General features: G+C 40.2%; 1 protein-coding gene across 1 annotated transcript in view; it reads right to left on the bottom strand.

Moving 5' to 3' along the window:
* The window catches only part of EDIL3 (EGF like repeats and discoidin domains 3), a 361,850-nt gene that overhangs the window by 12,007 nt on the left and 330,302 nt on the right, over window positions 1-19,541 (bottom strand). Inside the window, exon 10 of the mRNA XM_042449742.1 lies at window positions 3,395-3,550. Within this exon, the coding sequence (XP_042305676.1) occupies window positions 3,395-3,550 (156 nt within the window). The remainder of the gene's footprint in view (window positions 1-3,394; window positions 3,551-19,541) is intronic.

Genomic DNA, 19,541 nt, shown 5'->3' with positions numbered 1-19,541 from the left:
AATTTGTTGAGACCCTAGAGTTTCTTCTAAAGTTGCCTGCCAGCTGCAGGACATCATCTTACTCTTCAAATGAGTGTTTGCACTCACAGAATCACAATAAAGATGTGTCTTTTATATTATGCATGCAGGATGTTCTAAAGCAGTGTTTTTCATTGTTCCCTAAGGTCTAGCCATGTGGCAATCAACCACACAGTTGGGAGAATGGAAAATTAACAGTGATGCCTGAGAAAAGTCTGTAAACTAGAATTAATTACATGGATGATACTGTTGAGCAAGATGATATTTATATTTAAATGAAGTTAGGCTTACCTGGATTAGGAGTGCACATATATACGCATTTTAATTTGCAATCCTATCGTATTTATAAGGTGATCAGAGTTAAACTAACAGGTGGAGACCTCTGAATTTCCCATTATCTTATACTTTGTAGATTTGGCTTGGGAGAGTGCAAAATTTCCAGAAATATTAGAAATAAGTTAGCATTTCTTAACTCTGTCTGAGGCTGAAGTGAAACCAATGAGAGCAAGCTAAATCTGTGTGTGTAGCTGTTAGTCTGGGTTTGAACTAAGAGTGAGAGGAGGAAAAGAGTAGAAATAGCTCTCTGTAGAAAATCCCATGGTTCTATGAGTTCACTTGGGAATAAGGAATATCTGATTAATGCTGTGGATCCTCATCCCATCATTAGCTTGTATCTGTGTGTAAATTGTTGTGTAACTGGGTAACTGGCGATTGGGGATACCTTGGAGGGACACATTTTACAACTGTCACCCTGTTCCTCATTCCCAAAACCATATTGGGATAGGACAATTTTATTTTTTGTAACAGCAGATAAATACTTTTTTTGTTTCATTTTAACAGGACTTTGGAAATGGTCTGATGATGGAGGAAGGGCTTTATTAAAATATGGCTGCATGACCCACCGCACGGGCCCTTTGCAGATTGGGGCAGGAGCAATATTGGCCCCACGGGAGAGTCTCCTTCCCAGGCTGCTCTGCAGTCAGGGCTCAGCCCATGAGGTTGGGGGCTACAGCCAATGAGGGATGGCCCAGATCCCATGTTGGCCAGTGCGCATGTGTGTTAGGCCCCTTTCTGGCAGGGGAAAGGGCACCTTCAGCCTGCCTGACTTTTCTCATGCCAGTCCTGCTTAGAGCCTCTCCCTATGTTAAGGTGTTGGTGCACTTCCCCTTTTTAGGCGGGTCAGATTGGGGCACTTGTCTGTCACAACTTTTTGGAGATGGCAGCATGGGTCTGTGATCTGGACATCATTACACATAGTGCTCTGTGGCATTGGTAATGCAAGAGAGTCCCCTTTTGGGACCTGAATGGCACTGTGCTGAGTCACTAAGTGGAGATAGACGCCTTGCCAACATTCTTGGTGACAGAGAGCACCTTGGATAGTGGCCAGTGGTAACCTCTGTCATCTCTGGGGGTCCAGCATGGGACCAGCCTTATGTTTATCAATCAGCAGTCAGGTTGGTCAATGCTAGTATCCCGACCTATGCTTTGGGCCAACCCTGTTTTTTCTCTGTGCTATAAACAATAAAGTTGTGGGCTTTCCTTCCATGTATGTCATCCCGTGTTTCTCTGGCACCTTGGGACATCACTCCTGCATCTGCAATGTGCCTTATTGTCTATTTGTTGTATTTTAATGGGCATGTGTTTGATTGTGTTTTAAATATATTGATAGTTAAATTACATTATAACTTCTGCATGTTTAGTGAGGTGGGCTTTTATCTTTATCTGTTTAACTTTTGCTCTTGAGTCCCAAGAGAAAATACAACTTACAAAAGCTTCAAACCCTAAACATGCAAATGTTAAAATATAATTTAACTATCAATATCGTTAAAAGCCTTTGCAAACTTTCTACCAAAAAATCCTAAAATGCCAAAAATCCTTGAACAATGCACAATAGTTATTGTAATCAGTGGGAAGAAACACACACACACACGGGTGGAGAGTTACTTCTCTCCTTTAAAGCATGAAGAGGCTATGCAGGAATGAAATAATCTTCCACGATGGCATAATATTGTAAGGACAGTAATAACTAAGAATGTGAGTTTGCATTTTAGAATTATTATTATTATTTTGTTTTGTTATATCCCAACTCAAGGTGGTGAACAATCAGACTAAAAGTGCTCTTATAATACATGGAAACAAAGGCAAAATGTAGACAAGGATTTAAAAAACAATCATGAGGACATATATGGCTCCCAAGAGTTGTGATTCTATATTTAAACAAGGTACAATCCATTACCACATATTTTAAAGGGACAGAGGAGTTTCCCCCCAAAACCCCAGAAATATGTTTGCCTCCACTTCTGATTTTATTTCTGTTGCCTGGGAGGTGGAGATCAATGCAGCTATTGGGTCCTAGGGAAGGGAAACTGGCCCCTGGACCCAAAGAGCTCACCTATCCCTGAAGGCAAGGTAGATCACCATTTCTTATCAAGGCTATTATTTTTCTTTAACTGACACAAACAAGTAAACAAAATTAATCATTTGGAATGGATATTTATTAAAAATGCTCATGCATTCATGTATGTAGTTTTATATAGAGAAATGTAGTTGTCTGTGAGATGCACAGGGGAATTTCAGCAATGGTCTGAAATATATTCTGTACTCATAATCAACAAAGAAGAGTCAGCTAAGGTTTCCAACTAATTTTGGTTTTGAATGTCGATGAACCAAACCAAATTAAACCCAGGTAAACCCCTCATCCCTGGTTTCCTGGTAAAATATTTCAATATGTCACTGTATATGTCACTGAAACTGCACAGTCTGTATGTTTGCCAATCTGGATTACTTCTCTGGCATTCAATGTTGTTGCAGCATGATTTAATCTGCATATGCATTTGTCACTTGCAGTGCAATTCTATGTATATTTACTCAGATGTCAATATCACTATATTCAATCAGGCTTGTTCCTAGAAATGTGTGGTTAGAAACACAGCATTAATTATTCTGGGCACCAGTGACATTTAGGGGTAAAAGAGTTGCCATCTCAACCCTTTACTAACTAGTTTGAGAAACTATCATTTTTGTATAATTTTATATATACTATTTTAACATATGCATTTGCTTATAATTTGGCTTTTTATTAATTGCTATTATTCCTATTTTACCATATATAAAATGAATTTAATAATTTAAAAAGTGTGTTCCTTTAGACAGAGAAATACATATCTATATATTTTCCAAATGTTTTTTAAAAATTAATTGGGCACTATATATGACATGATTTCTTTCTATTCACCTTGACTTTTAGCCGTAGAACCTTTAGCATGAACATCCCATAAACCAGAGAGCATACATTAACCTGCAGGCTACCAGCTCTGAGATTACCAGGGATGTAGCTCCTATAAAAATGCTTTCCAAATATCAATTGCCTCATTACCTTATCCTTTTTTTGCTTTTCATCCTGATATATGGTCCAGCGCTCTCCATCATGGCTGTAGGCAAGTTTATAGGAGCCCACAAACTGTACATGACCAAAATCTTTAGCTCCTTGAGTAATAATGCCTGTCACTTTTGTAGGAACAAGAAGATCAATCTAGAAATGAAAAACAAATACAACATTGAAAAGTTAAAATAGCCTGAGTTCTCTAATTCATTTTGTTTGGGTTTTTTTTTTAAGCTTAGATTTAGTTGCCACAAAAGATCTGAGAGCAAAGAACAAACCGAACAATGAATGTTATTTGAGAAACCCATTGGTATCTTTAGTATATTAGATGACTACAGACATATTTTTAACTATCAATCAAGTTAGTTCTCCCATTTGAACTATTCTGGGACAACATTTCAAGGGACATAGGAATAAGTGGAAATATCAGTATGAGGTCTAAGATAAAGAGACTACCTTAAAAGATATGGGAGAATCATAATGAAATCAGTTAACCCAATACTAAAACCAGTGGAAATGTTGGGCAAATGTCTCTTTGTTGAAGACTAATTACAATATCTCTTTGTTGGAAACTAATGACAATAGTATCAGATCCTGCATCAGGAGATGTAGCTGCAAAGACATAGCCACAACTCTATAGCTACATCACCTGATGCTACCTCCCCAAACATACCTTTTAAGCAGGTTGATCATCACCCCAACATGGCAATTTTTATATTGCTAGAGGGGTGGGCACCATGACAGGCATCTGCATGACTTCACCTATAGCAAATGGCATGACTCATAGAATCACAGAATCTTGGAACCATAGAGGTGGAGGAGACTACAACGACCATCCAGTCCAACCCCCTGCCATACAGGAAATCTCAATCAAAGCATCCCCAACAGATGGCCATCCAGCCTCTGTTTAAAGACCTCCAAGGAGGGAGATTCCACTACACTCCGAGGAAGAATGTTCCACTGTCGAACAGCCCTTACTGTCAGGAAGTTCCTCCTAATGTTGAGCTGGAATCTCTTTTCCTGGAGCTTGCATCCATTGTTTTGGGTCCTGTTCTTGCTCCCTCCTCAATACGACATCCCTTCAAATATTTAAACAGGGCTATCATATCACCTCTTAACCTTCTCTTCTCCAGGCTAAACATCCCCAGCTCCCTAAGTCATTCCTCGTAGGGCATGGCTTCCAGACCCTTCACCATTTAGTTGCCCTCATTTGGACATGCTCCAGTTTCTCAACATCCTTTTTTAATTGTGGTGCCCAGAATTGGACACAATATTCCAGGTGGGGCCTGACCAGAGCAGAATAGAGGAGCACTATTAGTTCACTTGATCTAGACACTATACTTCTATTGATGCAGCCTAAAATCGCATTGGCCTTTTTAGCTGCCGCATCGCACTGTTGACTCATGTTCAATTTGTGGTCTACTTGGACTCCTAGATCCCTTTCACACGTAGTCTCCTTCAGCCAGGTGTCGCCCATCCTATATCTGTGCATTTCATTTTTCCACCCTAAGTGCAGTACCTTACATTTCTCCGTGTTGAATTTCATTTTGTTAGCTTTGGCCCAGCTTTCTAATTTATTAAGGTCATTTTGAATTTTGATCCTATCCTTTGGGGTATTAGCTGCTCCTCCTAGTTTTGTGTCATCTGCAAATTTGATAAGTATGCCCCCAATTCTTTCATCCAAGTCATTGATAAAGATGCTGAATAGCACTGGGCCCAGGGCAGAGCCCTGTGGGACCCCTCTGGTCACTTCTCTCCAGGATGAAAAAGAGCCATTATAATAATAGGATTTATTGATATGCTGCCCAATCACTGGGAATCCAGGCGGCTTACACCAGAGGGGGCAATAGAAGGTTCCCTGCCCTCAGGCTTACAATGTAAAAATTGAGCACCCTCTGGGTTCGGCCCGTCAACCAATTACAAATCCATGTAACAGTTACTTTGTCTAGTCCACATTTCACTAGCTTGTTTGCAAGAATGTCATGGGGAACCTTGTCAAAGGCCTTACTGAAATCAAGATATACTATATCCACAGCATTCCCTTCATCTATCAAGCTGGTAATTTTATTTAAAAAAGAGAGATTAGATTTGTCTGGCATGACTTGTTTCTCTGACTTTTGTCTTTTTGTGATTATGGAATTGCCTTCTAGATGTTCACAGACTCCCTGTTTTATGATCTGCTCTAGATTCTTTTCAGGTATTGATATCAGACTAACTGGACGATAATTGTTGGGATCCTCTCCCCCCTCTTTTTTTTAAAGATAGGGATGACATTTGCCCTCCTCCAGTCTGCTGGGACTTCTCCTGTTTTCCAGGAGTTTTCAAATATTATTGCCAATGGCTCTGATATTACATTTGCCAGCTTTTTGAATACCCTTGGATGTAGTTCATCTGGTCCTGGAGACTTATATTCATTTAGATTAACCAGGTATTCCTGTACTATCTCTTTACTTATTATGTGCTGAAATTGCCCTATTCTGTCCTCTGCTCCATTATCCTCAGGTTGAGCACCCTTTTCCTTTTCTAAGAACACTGAGGCAATAAAGGTGTTGAGTAATTCTGCCATTTCTCTGTCCCCTGTTAGCATTTTGCCATCTTCTCCATGCAGTAGACTCATCCCTACTTATCCACTTGCCCCTGAAAACAGCTATGTGTGGTGGCTGCACTGCTTAAAAGTTAAGTTGGTGTTAGAGGGTATGGCTGTTAGAATTGCAAGACTGGAAAGATGTGTAGAAGAGGAAGAGTCAGTAGAGGAGGAGTGTAAGAGAAACAGAGGATGAAGTTTAAGTATGTGGAGAAGGCAAGAGTATGTAGGTAGAAGAGAGAGAGAGAGAGAGAGGATTATGAGGTATGGGTGTAAGAAGAGCTTAGAAAGTTATTAGGAGCGGGTAGCTAACCTCAAGATAGGATAAGGAGTGGAATGTTAGAAACTATTATAAATGAAACCTCTGATTGTGAAATGAGTGACCCTCACAAATCTGATGTATTAGATTGCTCTCCAATTTGATTACAGATGTTGAATGGATATTACTGTGTTTTGTTTATGTTTAATGTTTGTTTTTGTCTCTTTTTTAACACTCAATAAACTTTATAAACATTTTTTTTAAAAAAAAGTTAAGTTGGGAGAGGAGACTTTTGGTTGTTGTGTGGTTGGAAGATACGTCTGACCTATACAATGGCCATAAAAGTGAATTGTGATACAGTGAGTTTTACATCACAATCCATGTACTGGATGCTAGCCATTTATCAGTCCATTTGTTTTTTATTGGGGTTTTTTTAAGCGGGGAGAGGGGTGTTGCTTCTGATCTAAATTACCACATTTTGATTCTATCATATCAGTATAGGATAACCCCAGAAACTTAACTTTACCAAAAAAGGTGGCAATCCAACATCCTCTCAGCATAGCATAAATATTGGTATGCTGAGATATGGTGTACTGGTACTACACAACCCCCATGCAAAATAGCAAAACCTACAGTTTTTGATGATAATTAGCAGTTGATAATTTATGAAGTGAAAAATGCACACATGATTGTATGAGTCTGTGTTTCTCCTGTCCTTCAGCACCCTCCTAATGCCAGTGCTCGGTTTTTTTTAATAATAAAACCATCTAGAGAACAAGGAGGAAAAGGCAATGGGTTGAGTGGGCTCAAAAATCCTGGCATGGACTTTGTTAACTACGGTATGTCTGCATATGATTAAACACCAAAGTTACAGTCTTTCATTTTTTGTAATTTTGTTCCAAAAGACTGACAGAGAGGAAAGCGTACAGGAAGGAGATAAACCTATTTGAAATGTCACATTGGAAAAGAGTTTTATAGATACAATGGACTTGGAAAAAGACAAATAAATGAGTCTGAGCACAAATCAACTCTCACTGGAGGCCAAAAGATTAAACTGTGGCTGTCATGCTTTGGACAAAGGAGACATGATGGCTCACTGGAAAAGATGATAATGGTATGTAAAGTTATGGCAATAGGAAAAGAGGTAGACCACACTACAGGTGGACTGATTCAGGCAAGCGAACCAGGGCCATGAATCTGCAAGACCTGAGCAGAGCAGCTGATGACCAGGAAGCTGGAAGTCTTTCTTTCACAAGGTCACCATAAATTGAAGTTATGGTGAAATAATAACAAATTAAAAAAAAGTTGAGATGAAACAATAACCCTCTTTAATGAGATGTAGATTGCAGTTCATATCCTTTTATCCATATGTCTCTTCATCAGCATTTTTGTTAGTTGCTAAAATAATAATCATGAAATAAATTTGGCTGTATTGTGGTATGCCTGATTTATTGGTAAACAAAAAAATCCTCTGCTTAAACTACCTTGTAATTATTGTTAATGATGTAATTATTTGTTCTCTTTGCTTTGTAATTGAATCTCAACTGTGCATTATCATTGTCAGAAAGATTTTATTGTTGTTGTTGTTGTAGCCCAGAGCAAACCATCTACTGTTGATGGACCCATATGACAACTGTCTCTAGACTGTGGTTTTCTTCTTAGAATAGCACCAGGAGAAAAATAAGTCAGTGTTTTAGAATGATAAACCCATGTTAAGTGTAAGCCTGGGGGCCATATGAGAAAGGATTTACAATGTGTGTGTGTGTGTGTGTGTGAGAGAGAGAGAGAGTATAGTCAGCTCTTGCTATTCACAGGCTTGCCATCTATGCATTTGAGAATTTGCAGATGGCCCTGCCCCATTCACTTCAATGGAGGTGCATCGAAGTGGCCATGCCAGTGCAGTTGTGCATACAGTGCGCCACCATTGAGAATAATGGGACTTGTGGTCCTGTGTTTTTTGTTATCTGTAGGGGGCCCAGAATGGAACCCCCATGGATACAAAGGGCTGACTGTAGTTTATGAGATAGCACATCACATAAGAAGCTACATTATTCAATTAATTTGTCTTAGTTACATTTATATATTTTCATTCTTTGCTCAGTTGGCACACATTACCTGGCATACATGACTTCCCACTTGCAGGCCCGCCCTCACCCCATTACCTTCCCAACAATCCTGTGAAGTAGCTAGGCTCAGAATAAGTGACTGGCTCAAGGTCACCCAGTGAGGTTCATGGCTCATGGGTTCTACACTCTTGATCTCTATAATCCTAGTCATTCTAACCACTAGTTAGGGATAGGCCTTACCATCAGTCCCTCTAGCCCACTATTGCTACTCTGATCGGTTGTAACTCTCCAGGTTGTCAGACTGAGTGCTTTGTCATCACCTGCTACTTTTATCGGAGAGGCCAGAGATTGAACAAGGCACATATGTATGCAAAAGATGTTTTCCAGCACTGAGACAGTCTTTTTCTTTTATTTTGAGCACAATACTGACATCCTTTAGATAATGCATGGGACAAGCTCACAAGGCTTTTGGACTTGTTCTTTTAAATAATAAAACATTTGCTACTAGGATGTTTTTAATGTCTTTGGCTCCAAATGATAATAAAGCTTTATTACCTTTTTAATCCTTTGAATATTAAGACGATGTTCCTCTGTTTTGAATTTAAATGTGAAGCACTCTGAATGTCATAGCTTCATAAATGTTACTTACATTGCTATTAAGAATACCATTAGAAAGATTTTTTTTCTGAACACACACACATACACACATGGATTTTCTTAATATAATGACATTAATAAAAGCTAAGATTATTACTTTCTGGAATGGGTTAGTACCAAGGTTAAGGTTGATTCATACAACTGACATGGCTCCCTCCTATGGAATTCTTGTGGCACCAGAGATCTCTGACAAAGAAAGCTAAATTTCTCACAAAACTACTACAGTGGGACCTTGTTATCTACTGGGGTTTGGTTCCAGGACCCCCGTGGATAACAAAATCCACAGATGCTCAAGTCCCATTAAATATAATGGCATAGGGAAATGGTGTCCCATAAATAAAATAGAAAAATCAAGGTTTGCTATTTGGAATTTATAATTTTTTTAATATTTCCAATCTGTGGATGCTTGAATCCATGGATAAAAAACCTGTGGATAAGGAGGGCTGACTGTATTTCTAGAATTCTATGGCATTGAGCCATGGCAGTTAAAGTAGTATCAAACTGAATTATTTACGCAGCACAGATGTAGGCTAAGGCAGGATACAACTGCCCAAAAAGGACGGTCTCCCGGTGCCTAGTTTTGGTCTGTGGGGAAGTCGCAGCCTCCAAAAGGCAGGGCTTCTCCATGGACCAAAAAGAACGTGTGAAAAGCAGGTTCTTCTTGTGACGCCATTATATTGCAGTGCGCCAATGGCACGTGATGAGGGTGTCCTTTTCAGCCTGTCTGGACTGGGCCTTAGTTAATTCAGCAGGGAGAGAGGAAAGGAAGGGGCAGAATGTTCCCTTCCCAGTAGACTCAGGCAAAAACAAAATGTGGTAGCCTTTCCTAGCTTCAGTGTTCTTCCTCATTAATACCTTTTGCCATCTTGATCACACTCTGATGTTGTTTGGCTACACATATCCTAGTGTTCATGTGTGAAATGTTGGATGGTATGTCAGTGCCTTGGAAACTGTAGTTCAGAGAAATGTGTGAAGGTTCCCTAGCAGAGAATTACAAGTACCTTACAATTATAAGTACTTTATAAATGTAAATCTCATTCCTTAGAAATGAGCCATGATAATTTAAATAGTGTGAAATAATTGTGAAGTACAGATACACCATGTGTTGAGTTATTGATCTGACAGTTTATCCACTGATAGGGTCTCACTGAACTTTTACAGGGATATTTGGAGTAATAACAAAATCTGATATGTGAAAAAAAGGCTGCCCTTGCCTGCAGACCTCAAAACTCTTGAACATGTTATATGTAGCTCATTCCTGTTTCAGCACATCTTATGCATTTAACACCAGTTATTGCTTCTAAATATACATAAGTAACTCTAGAATAGTTCATTAAAGCATTCAAATCACTGAAGGTTCTTTGAAAATCACAACCTTTAAATAAGCATCCATGCAACCCATAAACTCCAACCAAAATACAACAGAAACCTACCACAAGGACTGGAAAAGCCATTTAAGTTGTTGATAGTGTGGTGTAATGTAACTTAACTTACTTTAAACAGGCACACTTCATAAATAATTTACACAATATTTCCCGAATCTCTGAACAGTTAAGTTTATTTAAATAATGCAATTGACATGCAAACATCTCAGAGAAGTCTATCACAAGACTTATGACATTTTGAAAATAAAAGTTAGTGAGTTTAGCGATTAGGTTTTCCCCCTTCCTGTAATGCTACGCAGTCTCTTTTATGAGTTGCAGACATATCAATGAACGCTATGAAAGAAAAATTAAAGCAAAGAATAAAAGGCAAAATGTTGGCTTTCTTGCAAGTTGACACTTACACTCCTACCGACATTACCAACTCAGACAATATTTCCATAAATTACATTCATTTTATGCACTTTAAATGCATTTCCAGTAGCAGATGCCCTACTTACATATTATGAATGCATTTCTCTGTATATTGAATCACTGGAGGTGTTGCTGGTGGATCAGAATAAAAGCATCTTTGGCACACCTTTCCTAGGAGGGGTGTGTCATATCATATTGCATTTGCCCAGGGGGAGCTCCGGGAGATATTCTGACACACCTTTGGTATCTCTCTAACAGGTGCTTCTTCTGTTTGAAGGTATATGAATGTTTATAATATAATTTGCCCACTCTCTGTCCTCCTTCAGGAGCTATTTTTAAATGAGCACCAGACTGCTTTCTCTTGATCCCTTTGAGAGAACTGCAACTGACTGAGAATGTAACAGGCAAATGTATGTGCACTGGGACAAGTGGCAAGCCTAATGTCCTTGAAATGTCACATTTTAACAAATCAGCTCTATCCCCCTTCTCTTCATAATAGCAATTCGTAGCATTCATGTCAAGGTAAGGGACAGTCTTAGATTTTCATTCTCATAATCCTTCACTGTTGGCTAAACTAGATAGAACTGATGACAGTCACAGTTTTATAACATCTGAAGGGCTACATTTGAACCACTATACCATGCTGGCTCTTATACTATAGAGCACCTCTAAAAATATAATTTGAAAAAGGGGACGTAGGAAGAAACATTTTGCACTAACCTGCAATGTGCTAAATAATCATCCTGGTAAAAACTGGTACACAGTGTGGGAACATGATTTTAACAAATCCATCAGAGCTGAGAATCTTTGATCCTCTAGATGTTTTGAACCTCAGATTTTTTTCATCCTCACGAAGCGTGAGTTACAGTCTATGGAAATTGTAGCCTGAAACACCTGGATGGCCAAAGTCCCTTACCCCTGCATTGCATTCTCAGATCCATTTCCCAAGTGGCAAATTTAATCTCAAGCCATTGGTACCTAACCTAATTTAGGCATGAACTCTGGCTAGGCAAAGGAGAAAGGCCCCCTACTCTTTGAACTACCTTTTGCATCTTTTCAGTCTCCAACATAAATTAATTCTCACAGGTCACAATAGCAATTGTTTCTAGAAACTGACAGGGAGATGTGTGTATGGGACAAATGGTGTTTTGCCTTTGCTCAAGATAGATCAAGGGAGAGAAAGAGAGGGAGAGAGTGAACTGGGGAGGAATGTACAAGAAACTGCTTTACATAATACTTTTACAATGAATGGTAAAGCGTTACATTGTATGTTAATTATTGTCAGATTATTATTCCTCCCTACTACTGAAGGCAAAGGATGAGTAATAGTTCTATGTTGGAATTTTACATACCCTTTATGATGCATAAATTATATCTGTGGAAATAGGAAATAGGACTCTAAAAGCCCTAAAATAACATTTTAAAGCAGCCTTTAAAAGAATGACCCAATAATCCCCAATCTCACTATGATTACCTAAAGTAAAAGATTATATGCCTCAAAGATATTTAGACTTGCATTTTCTTAGACCCTTGGATAAAATGAATGTCAAGGTATATTACTCTTTAGTATATAAATTCTACTGTTTCCTTTGAAAATTTATATCTTGATCTGGAATCTATTTAAACCAAGTTATTTGGCTGCAAGATAATAGGTAGTATGGTGTTAATTATGTTTACTTAGAGAGAAGTGTCCTGCTTACTTCTGAGACAGCAAGTCAGTAAGAGTAAACCAAAGATTGCTATCCAAAATATACAGGGGGTGATTTTTGTAGAATGACTTCTGATAAACAGTTTTCATTCATGTTCATTCAGAACTATGTTCCAATTAGTTCATTCCAATCAGGTTCACAGATGGCAGTGAGCATCCATTCTGCTTAAATGTGAAGTGGATCATAGTGATAGTCTGTACACTATGGAGCAATCTACAAATGATGGCACATGTTCTATGTATTAAAGTACAGAACTGGTTTCACCATACAGAAAGAGAAATGTACATCCAATAATATCTAATTTAGTCCTTAGAGACAGCTATACACTTCTTTAAATAGTTGTTTTACTTCTGCTACATCAACATTGCCATCTACACCACTACCATTTTTAAAGTGAATCATAGCAATAATTACAAGACTGTGTGATAAATTAAAACAAACAAATGTAAAAAAATCACAATGAAAACAAATAGTTTAATAACACAGGCTGGAATTTTAGCAGCATCATAAGGTGACTTTCCCTATAAATAACCTGCAGATTACCAAGGGTGACCAAAATGGCCAGACAATGTCTATATGGGTTGGCCCTTCCTTTGAAATATGCTGTACTGAAATAAGAGGGTCTTATTTTCAGCCAAATGTAGTAAAGGATGCTAGACTTGAGGCTGGTCTCTGCTCTATAAATTCTCACTGAACCTTATGGTACTGGCACACAGAAGATTGCTTTACTAATTGCAGTAATAAATAGTGATTAGCAATGAATGGCTCCTCATCAGGGCATGGTGTTCCTATGCAAATAGGGTCCACACATTATAGAACTGCAGCAGCATAGCTTTTAACATAGAAATATTGTCAACTTCCCAGTCCAACAACAACAAAAACAAAACCCCCAGTAACTTCCTTTTGTTTATCTATGCCTGACAATAGTTATCTCTTTGAGTGAACTATTACCTAAATATAATATCTTTATATTATTAAAACAGTTGAGACCAAATGGAAGCCTCTGCTATCGGTGATATAAAACTGAGCATAAAAAGTGATGCAGTAACACCAAGTAACAAAAGGTAGTATGAAAGTTGGAAGACTGTTCATATCAGACCAGCATCAACATCACTGAGCCAGTGTGCTATAGTGGTTTGAGCATTGAACTACGACTCTGGAGAACAGAGTTGAATTCCCTGCTCAGCCATGGAAACCTACTGGGTGACCTTGGGTGAGTCACAAACTCGCAGCCCTAGAAAATCCTGTAATATGCCAGTGTGATGATGCACATATTCTGCCTTGAGTCAGAATATCACAGCTTTTTTGCTCCATTTTTTTTTTTTGTCCCAGTGCATGGCTTCATTTCACTTTCCACTCAGTTTCACCTCATGCATTGTCTAAACAGCCAGGCTTCAAAGCGGTTAGAAGCCACTTTATTTGGCCAGTACGGATCACCCCATAGTCTTGATTTTACCTGTTGGGTCTAGAATATCTTACTTTTTAATGTTGTTGTTGTCATTGTTGTTGCATGATTTCAAGTCATTTCTGACTTATGGTGAGCCTAAGGCAATCTATCCCATCTTCCATCCACCTTGTTAGCCCAAATGAACCGAGGTTCATCCCAACCATACCACAGACCCTTACTTTGCTCCTTTGTAACGCCAGGCCGGTGAGGAACAAATCGCATATAATCTATGATTTGCTGGAGGAGGAGAATGCTGACCTGGCTTGCCTTATGGAAACCTGGCTGGGAAAGGATAGCAGTGTGACCTGGGCTAAGGCCCTCCCAGCAGGTTATACCATTAAGGAGCAAGTGAGAGAAAGTGGGCGAGGAGGAGGAGTAGCCTTGGTCCATAAATCTATCTTCACCCTGACCAGGAGACCTATCTGGAAAACAAAGCACATCGAGCGTATTTACCTGACTCTGATGGCTAGGGACTGTCTGGGGATTCTGTTGGTCTACCGTCCACCCCGTAGCCTAACAGACTCCCTGGCTGAGCTGACACAGACTCCCTGGCTGAGCTGTTATTGGAGTCTCCCAGGCTTCTTGTACTGGGAGACCTCAACATTCCCTTGTTGGCTCATTAGATCTGATGGGTGCAGCTCGGGAGTTCATGAAAACCATGACTACCATGGTCCTGTCCCAATTAGTCTCGGGTCCTACACATTGTGCTGGTAATACACTTGATGTGGTTTTTAGTATGGAACAGGTATAACCATGGGCAGAGGTAACTTGCACCTCTGCCCTGTCATGGATGGATAATTTTCTGGTCAAGGTGGGACTCAAGGTTACCACTCAGATCCCCCTTGGGGGTGGAAGACCCATTAGAATGGTCCACCCATGAAGGCTGATGGAACCCAAAAGGTTCCAGGAAGCCCTAGAGGGTTTTATGGTTGGGAATGATGGTGATTCTGTCGAAGCCCTGGTTGATACCTGGAATAATGGTCTTACCAGGGCCATAGACACTATCGCTCCTGATCATCCTTTCCAGCCCTCTCCAAATAAAAAAACCTTGGTACACGGAAGATCTTTGCCAAATGAAGCGGGCTGCACAATGACTAGTACGCTGCTGGCAGAAACACCAACATTTATCTGACAAGACGCTCCATAAGAACTCATTAGATTCTTATGGAGTGGCAATAGATTCAGCAAAGAATTCTTTCCATTCTGCACATATTGCGTCAGCAGAGTCTCATCCAGCAGAGCTATTCAGGGTGATTAAAGAGTTAACCCAGCTGCCTCCCACCCAGAACCCTTTATTGACACCAACTAAAGCCTGCTGTGATGCTTTTAACAACTTCTTCACAGAAAAAAATCTCTCAGATAAGGACTGATCTCGATGCTGGCATTATAACAGAAACAATAAGAGAGGTATCCAGTGACTCCGCAGACTGTCTTAAACTGGATCATCTTGACTTTGTAAATACCGATGAAGTGGACATGCTCCTTGTCCATCATGGTTGACCGCCCAGGGAGGGGATGCAATAAAAACATAATTACAACTTATAATAAATGCATCCTTCCAGGAGGGAATATTTCCATCTAAATTAAAACAAGCAATAGTAAAACTGCTTTTGAAGACCTTCCCTAGATCCTTTGATGAGAAATAACTATAGACTGGTCTCCCTTTTACCATTCTTGGGCAATGTGATTGAGAGGGCAGTCACCCTCCAGCTCCAGGATGTCTTGGATGAAGCCGATTATCTGGACCCATTTCAAATTGGCTTTAGAGTGGGATATGGAGTTGAGATGGCCATGGTCGCCTTGGTTGATGATCTCTGTCTGGGCATCGACAGGGGAAGTGTGACCCTGTTGGTGATCTTGGACATCTCAGCGGCCTTCGATACTATAGGCCATGGTATTCTTCTGGAAGGCTTGAGGGAATTAGGTATTGGGAGCACTGCGCTCCAGTGGTTCTGTTCCTACCTCTCGGACAGATTCCAGATGGTGAGGCTGGGGGATAGTTGCTCCTCTAAGAGAGAGCTGACATCTGGCATCCCTCAGGGCATCATTCTATCCCCCATGCTATTTAACATTTACATGAAGCCGCTGGGAGAGATCATCCAGAGACATGGGGCGCTGTATTATCAGTACGCTGATGACACCCAGATTTATTTCTCTATGTCTCTGACTGATGCAGTGACTAGGGATGGCATCTCTCCTCTGGACGCCTGTCTAGGGTCAGTAATGGGCTGGATGAGGGAAAACAAACTCAGGTTGAATCCAGAGAAAATGGAGGTACTAGCAATAGGTTCCCTAGGTCCTGGGAAGGAAATTGGTTAACCTGTCCTGGACAGGGTCACACTTCCCCTAAAGGAAAAAGTCGCAGTTTTGGAGTAGTCCTGGACTCATTGCTACAATTGTCATCTCAAGTAGATGCGACAGCCAGGAGTACTTGGTATCAACTTCGGTTGATATGCCAACTGCATCCCTACCTGGACCGTAAGGACCTTGAAGCAATGGTACTTGCACTGGTAATCTCTCGCCTTGATTTCTGTAATGCACTCTACATGGGGCTACCTTTGTACCAAGTTCGGAAGCTTCAATTAGTACAAAACGCGACAGCCAGATTGGTCACTGGTTCTTCGAAATTTGACCATATAACACCTATTTTGAAAGATCTTCATTGGCTACCTATTAGCTTCCGGGTGCAATACCAGGTGTTGGTTATCACCTATAAAGCCCTACATGGCTTGGGCCTGAGTTACTTAAAGGAATGCCTCTCTCTGTATAATCCGCCCCACACTCTCAGAACCTCTGGGAAAAATCTGTTGGATGTACATCCAACCAGACTAGTCTCAACTTCTCAAAGAACCTTTACCTCAGTGGCTCTAAACTATGGAACAACCTCCTGGAAGAGATCTGTCTTATTACCTCCTTGGAGGGTTTCAAGAGGGCAGTTAAGACGGATCTTTTCTGGCAAGCCTATCCACCTAATCTTCTGTGACGACATCATTCACTCTTCTATCCAGGATCAGAACATTTTATCTTATAAATGTTGACTGCACTGTTTTTAACTGTTTTAATGTTTGAAATTATATGTTTTATTCTTGTATTTTATGGTTACTGTTGGTTTGTAATCCTGCCTCGATCCACCTGGGAGAGGCGGGAAAATGCAAATAAATTTATTATTATTATTATTATTATTATTATTATTATCATCATCATCATCATCATCATCATCATCATCATCATCATCATCATCACCCTATTTTACACTTCCCCTAAAGGACTGTGTTTGTAGCTTGGGGATGCTTCTGGACTTGTCGCTTTGGCTGTCATCTCAGGTGGATGCGAGAGCCAGGAGTGCCCATTATCAGCTTCGGCTGATTCGCCAGCTACAATCCTTCTTGGAACAGGAAAACCTAGAAATGGTTGTACATTCACTTGTAACCTCTCGTCTCGATTTCTGCAATGTGCTCTACATGGGGCAATCCTCCTGCCATGTTTGGAAGCTGCAATTGGTCCAAAATATGGTAGCCAGATTGGTGACAGGGAGTTCCAAATTTGATTCTATTACAACTATCTTAAAATCCATACACTGGCTGCCCATTAGCTTCCGGGCACAGTATAAGGTGTTGGTTATTACCTATAAAGCCCTACATGGCTTGGGCCCAGCTTACCTGAGGGAATGCCTCCTCCCATGTAATCCTTCCTGCACTCTCAGGTCCTCTGGGAAAAAACTACTGCAGTTAGAGAGAACTAGACTGAAGATGACTTCTCAGACGACGTTCTCTGTTGCCGCTCCAAAAATCTGGAATGACCTGCCAGATCAGATCCACCATATAACATCGTTGGAGGCCTTTAAGAAGGCAATAAAAACGGATCTCTTCCGGTAGGCCTTCCCAAACTGATCTCCTCAGAATTTTCATTCTCCATTTGTTTAGCTGTACTCACCAGACTTTGATCCCAATCTATTTTATTAACCATTTTATTGGGAATTGTTTTTAATGGTATTTTAGGGCGGGAGGGAGATAGGGGAACTAGGATCTAATATGTTCTGTTATGCTTTTATCTATTGATACTCATGTTTGATTTTATTTTTCTTGTTTGCTGTTACCCACTACCCAATACAGGGAGAGGTAGGATACAAATTATTATTATTATTATTATTATTATTATTATTATTATTATCATCATCATCATCATCATCATCATCATTTCCTTTTCCTCTAAAGTTCTGGAGCATGCTGTATTTTTGTTGTCTTGAGTTTTTGTCTGCTAACTCTATCTTGGATCCTTTTCAGTATGGCTTCCATCCACTGCACTCTACAGAAATTGTTCTTACAAAGATCACTGATGATCTCTTGTTGGATAGGTTTTCTTGTTGTCCTGTTTTTGTTCTCCTTGATCTCTCCTCAGCCTTCGATACTGTTGATCATGATTTTTTGGTGGATTTACTCCAGGATCTAAGATTTATGGCTTCAGTCCTGAACTGATTGAAATCATACCTGTTGAATTGACTGTTGTTAGTGGAGGTCAGGTCTCTACCCCTATCTGTAGGAGTCCCACAGGGTTCCGTTTTCAGCCCTTTATGGTTCTCTCTTTATAATCTTTCCCTAGGTTACCTCATTAGTTCCTACAGTTTCCAATATCATCTCTATGCTGATGGCACTCAATTGTATTTTCCAACTCCAGACCTCTCTCCCGAGGTTGAACACTGAGTGTCATCATGTCTCTCTGCTGTTTCCGAGTGGATGCTCCATCAGCAGCTGAAACTTAACGTGGCCAAAACTGAGCAATTTGTTTTCCCCCTAAATCCTCAGTGCAACAGTCCTTTTCAATTAACGTTAATCACATTTGTATCCAACCTGTGAAGGAGTCATGTAGTCTTGGTTTCATCTTTGATTCTCAGTTGTTGTTCATCCCTCAGATCCTCAGATCCAGGCCACAGCCAAATTGTGTAGATTTATTCTTTATAATATCGTAGGAAAAAAAAAACACCTGTCTGCAGATACTGCCAAGGCTTTGGTCCACATGCTAGTTGTCTCTCCATCTGGACTATTGTAATCTTTTGTTAATGGGACTTCCCCTTTCTCATCTTAATCCACTAATTTCTGTACAACATTCTGCTGCCAGGATTATTTTCTCTGCCCGTTGCTTCAATCACATCACTCCTCTATTATTGGCCCGGTACAGATTAGGAGAAAGGGACATTAGGAGAAAGGGGTAGCCAGTGGTGTCCCTTTCTCCTCTGGATTGTTGCTATGGCAACCACACGGCTGCAACAATGATCTGCTGGAAAAAGGAGCTCTAAAATGGAGCTCCTTTCCCATGACACCACCAATGCGCCATTTGCACCCTGGGGCATTGCAGTTATGTGTCTTGTGCGCCACAGCATTTGGACACGTTGCACAAGACATGTCATGGATGCAGGCATCGTATGGACGATGATGTGTCAAGATGGCACTGCCCATACGTACTAGGGTTCAGGAGCATGACGTTGCTCCACACTCCTGAACCCTAGTATCAGCGGTGCCATGCCACTTTTGGCCCATGTGCACTGGGCCATTATCCCTTCACTGGCTTCCCATTCCTTATAGAATTCAGTATGAGCTTCTTTTGCTGACTTTCAAATCCCTCCATG

Source organism: Sceloporus undulatus, chromosome 2 (genome assembly GCF_019175285.1).
Source record: "Sceloporus undulatus isolate JIND9_A2432 ecotype Alabama chromosome 2, SceUnd_v1.1, whole genome shotgun sequence".
Taxonomy (NCBI): Eukaryota; Metazoa; Chordata; class Lepidosauria; order Squamata; family Phrynosomatidae; genus Sceloporus; species Sceloporus undulatus.
This window is presented reverse-complemented; position numbering and strand designations above follow the sequence as displayed.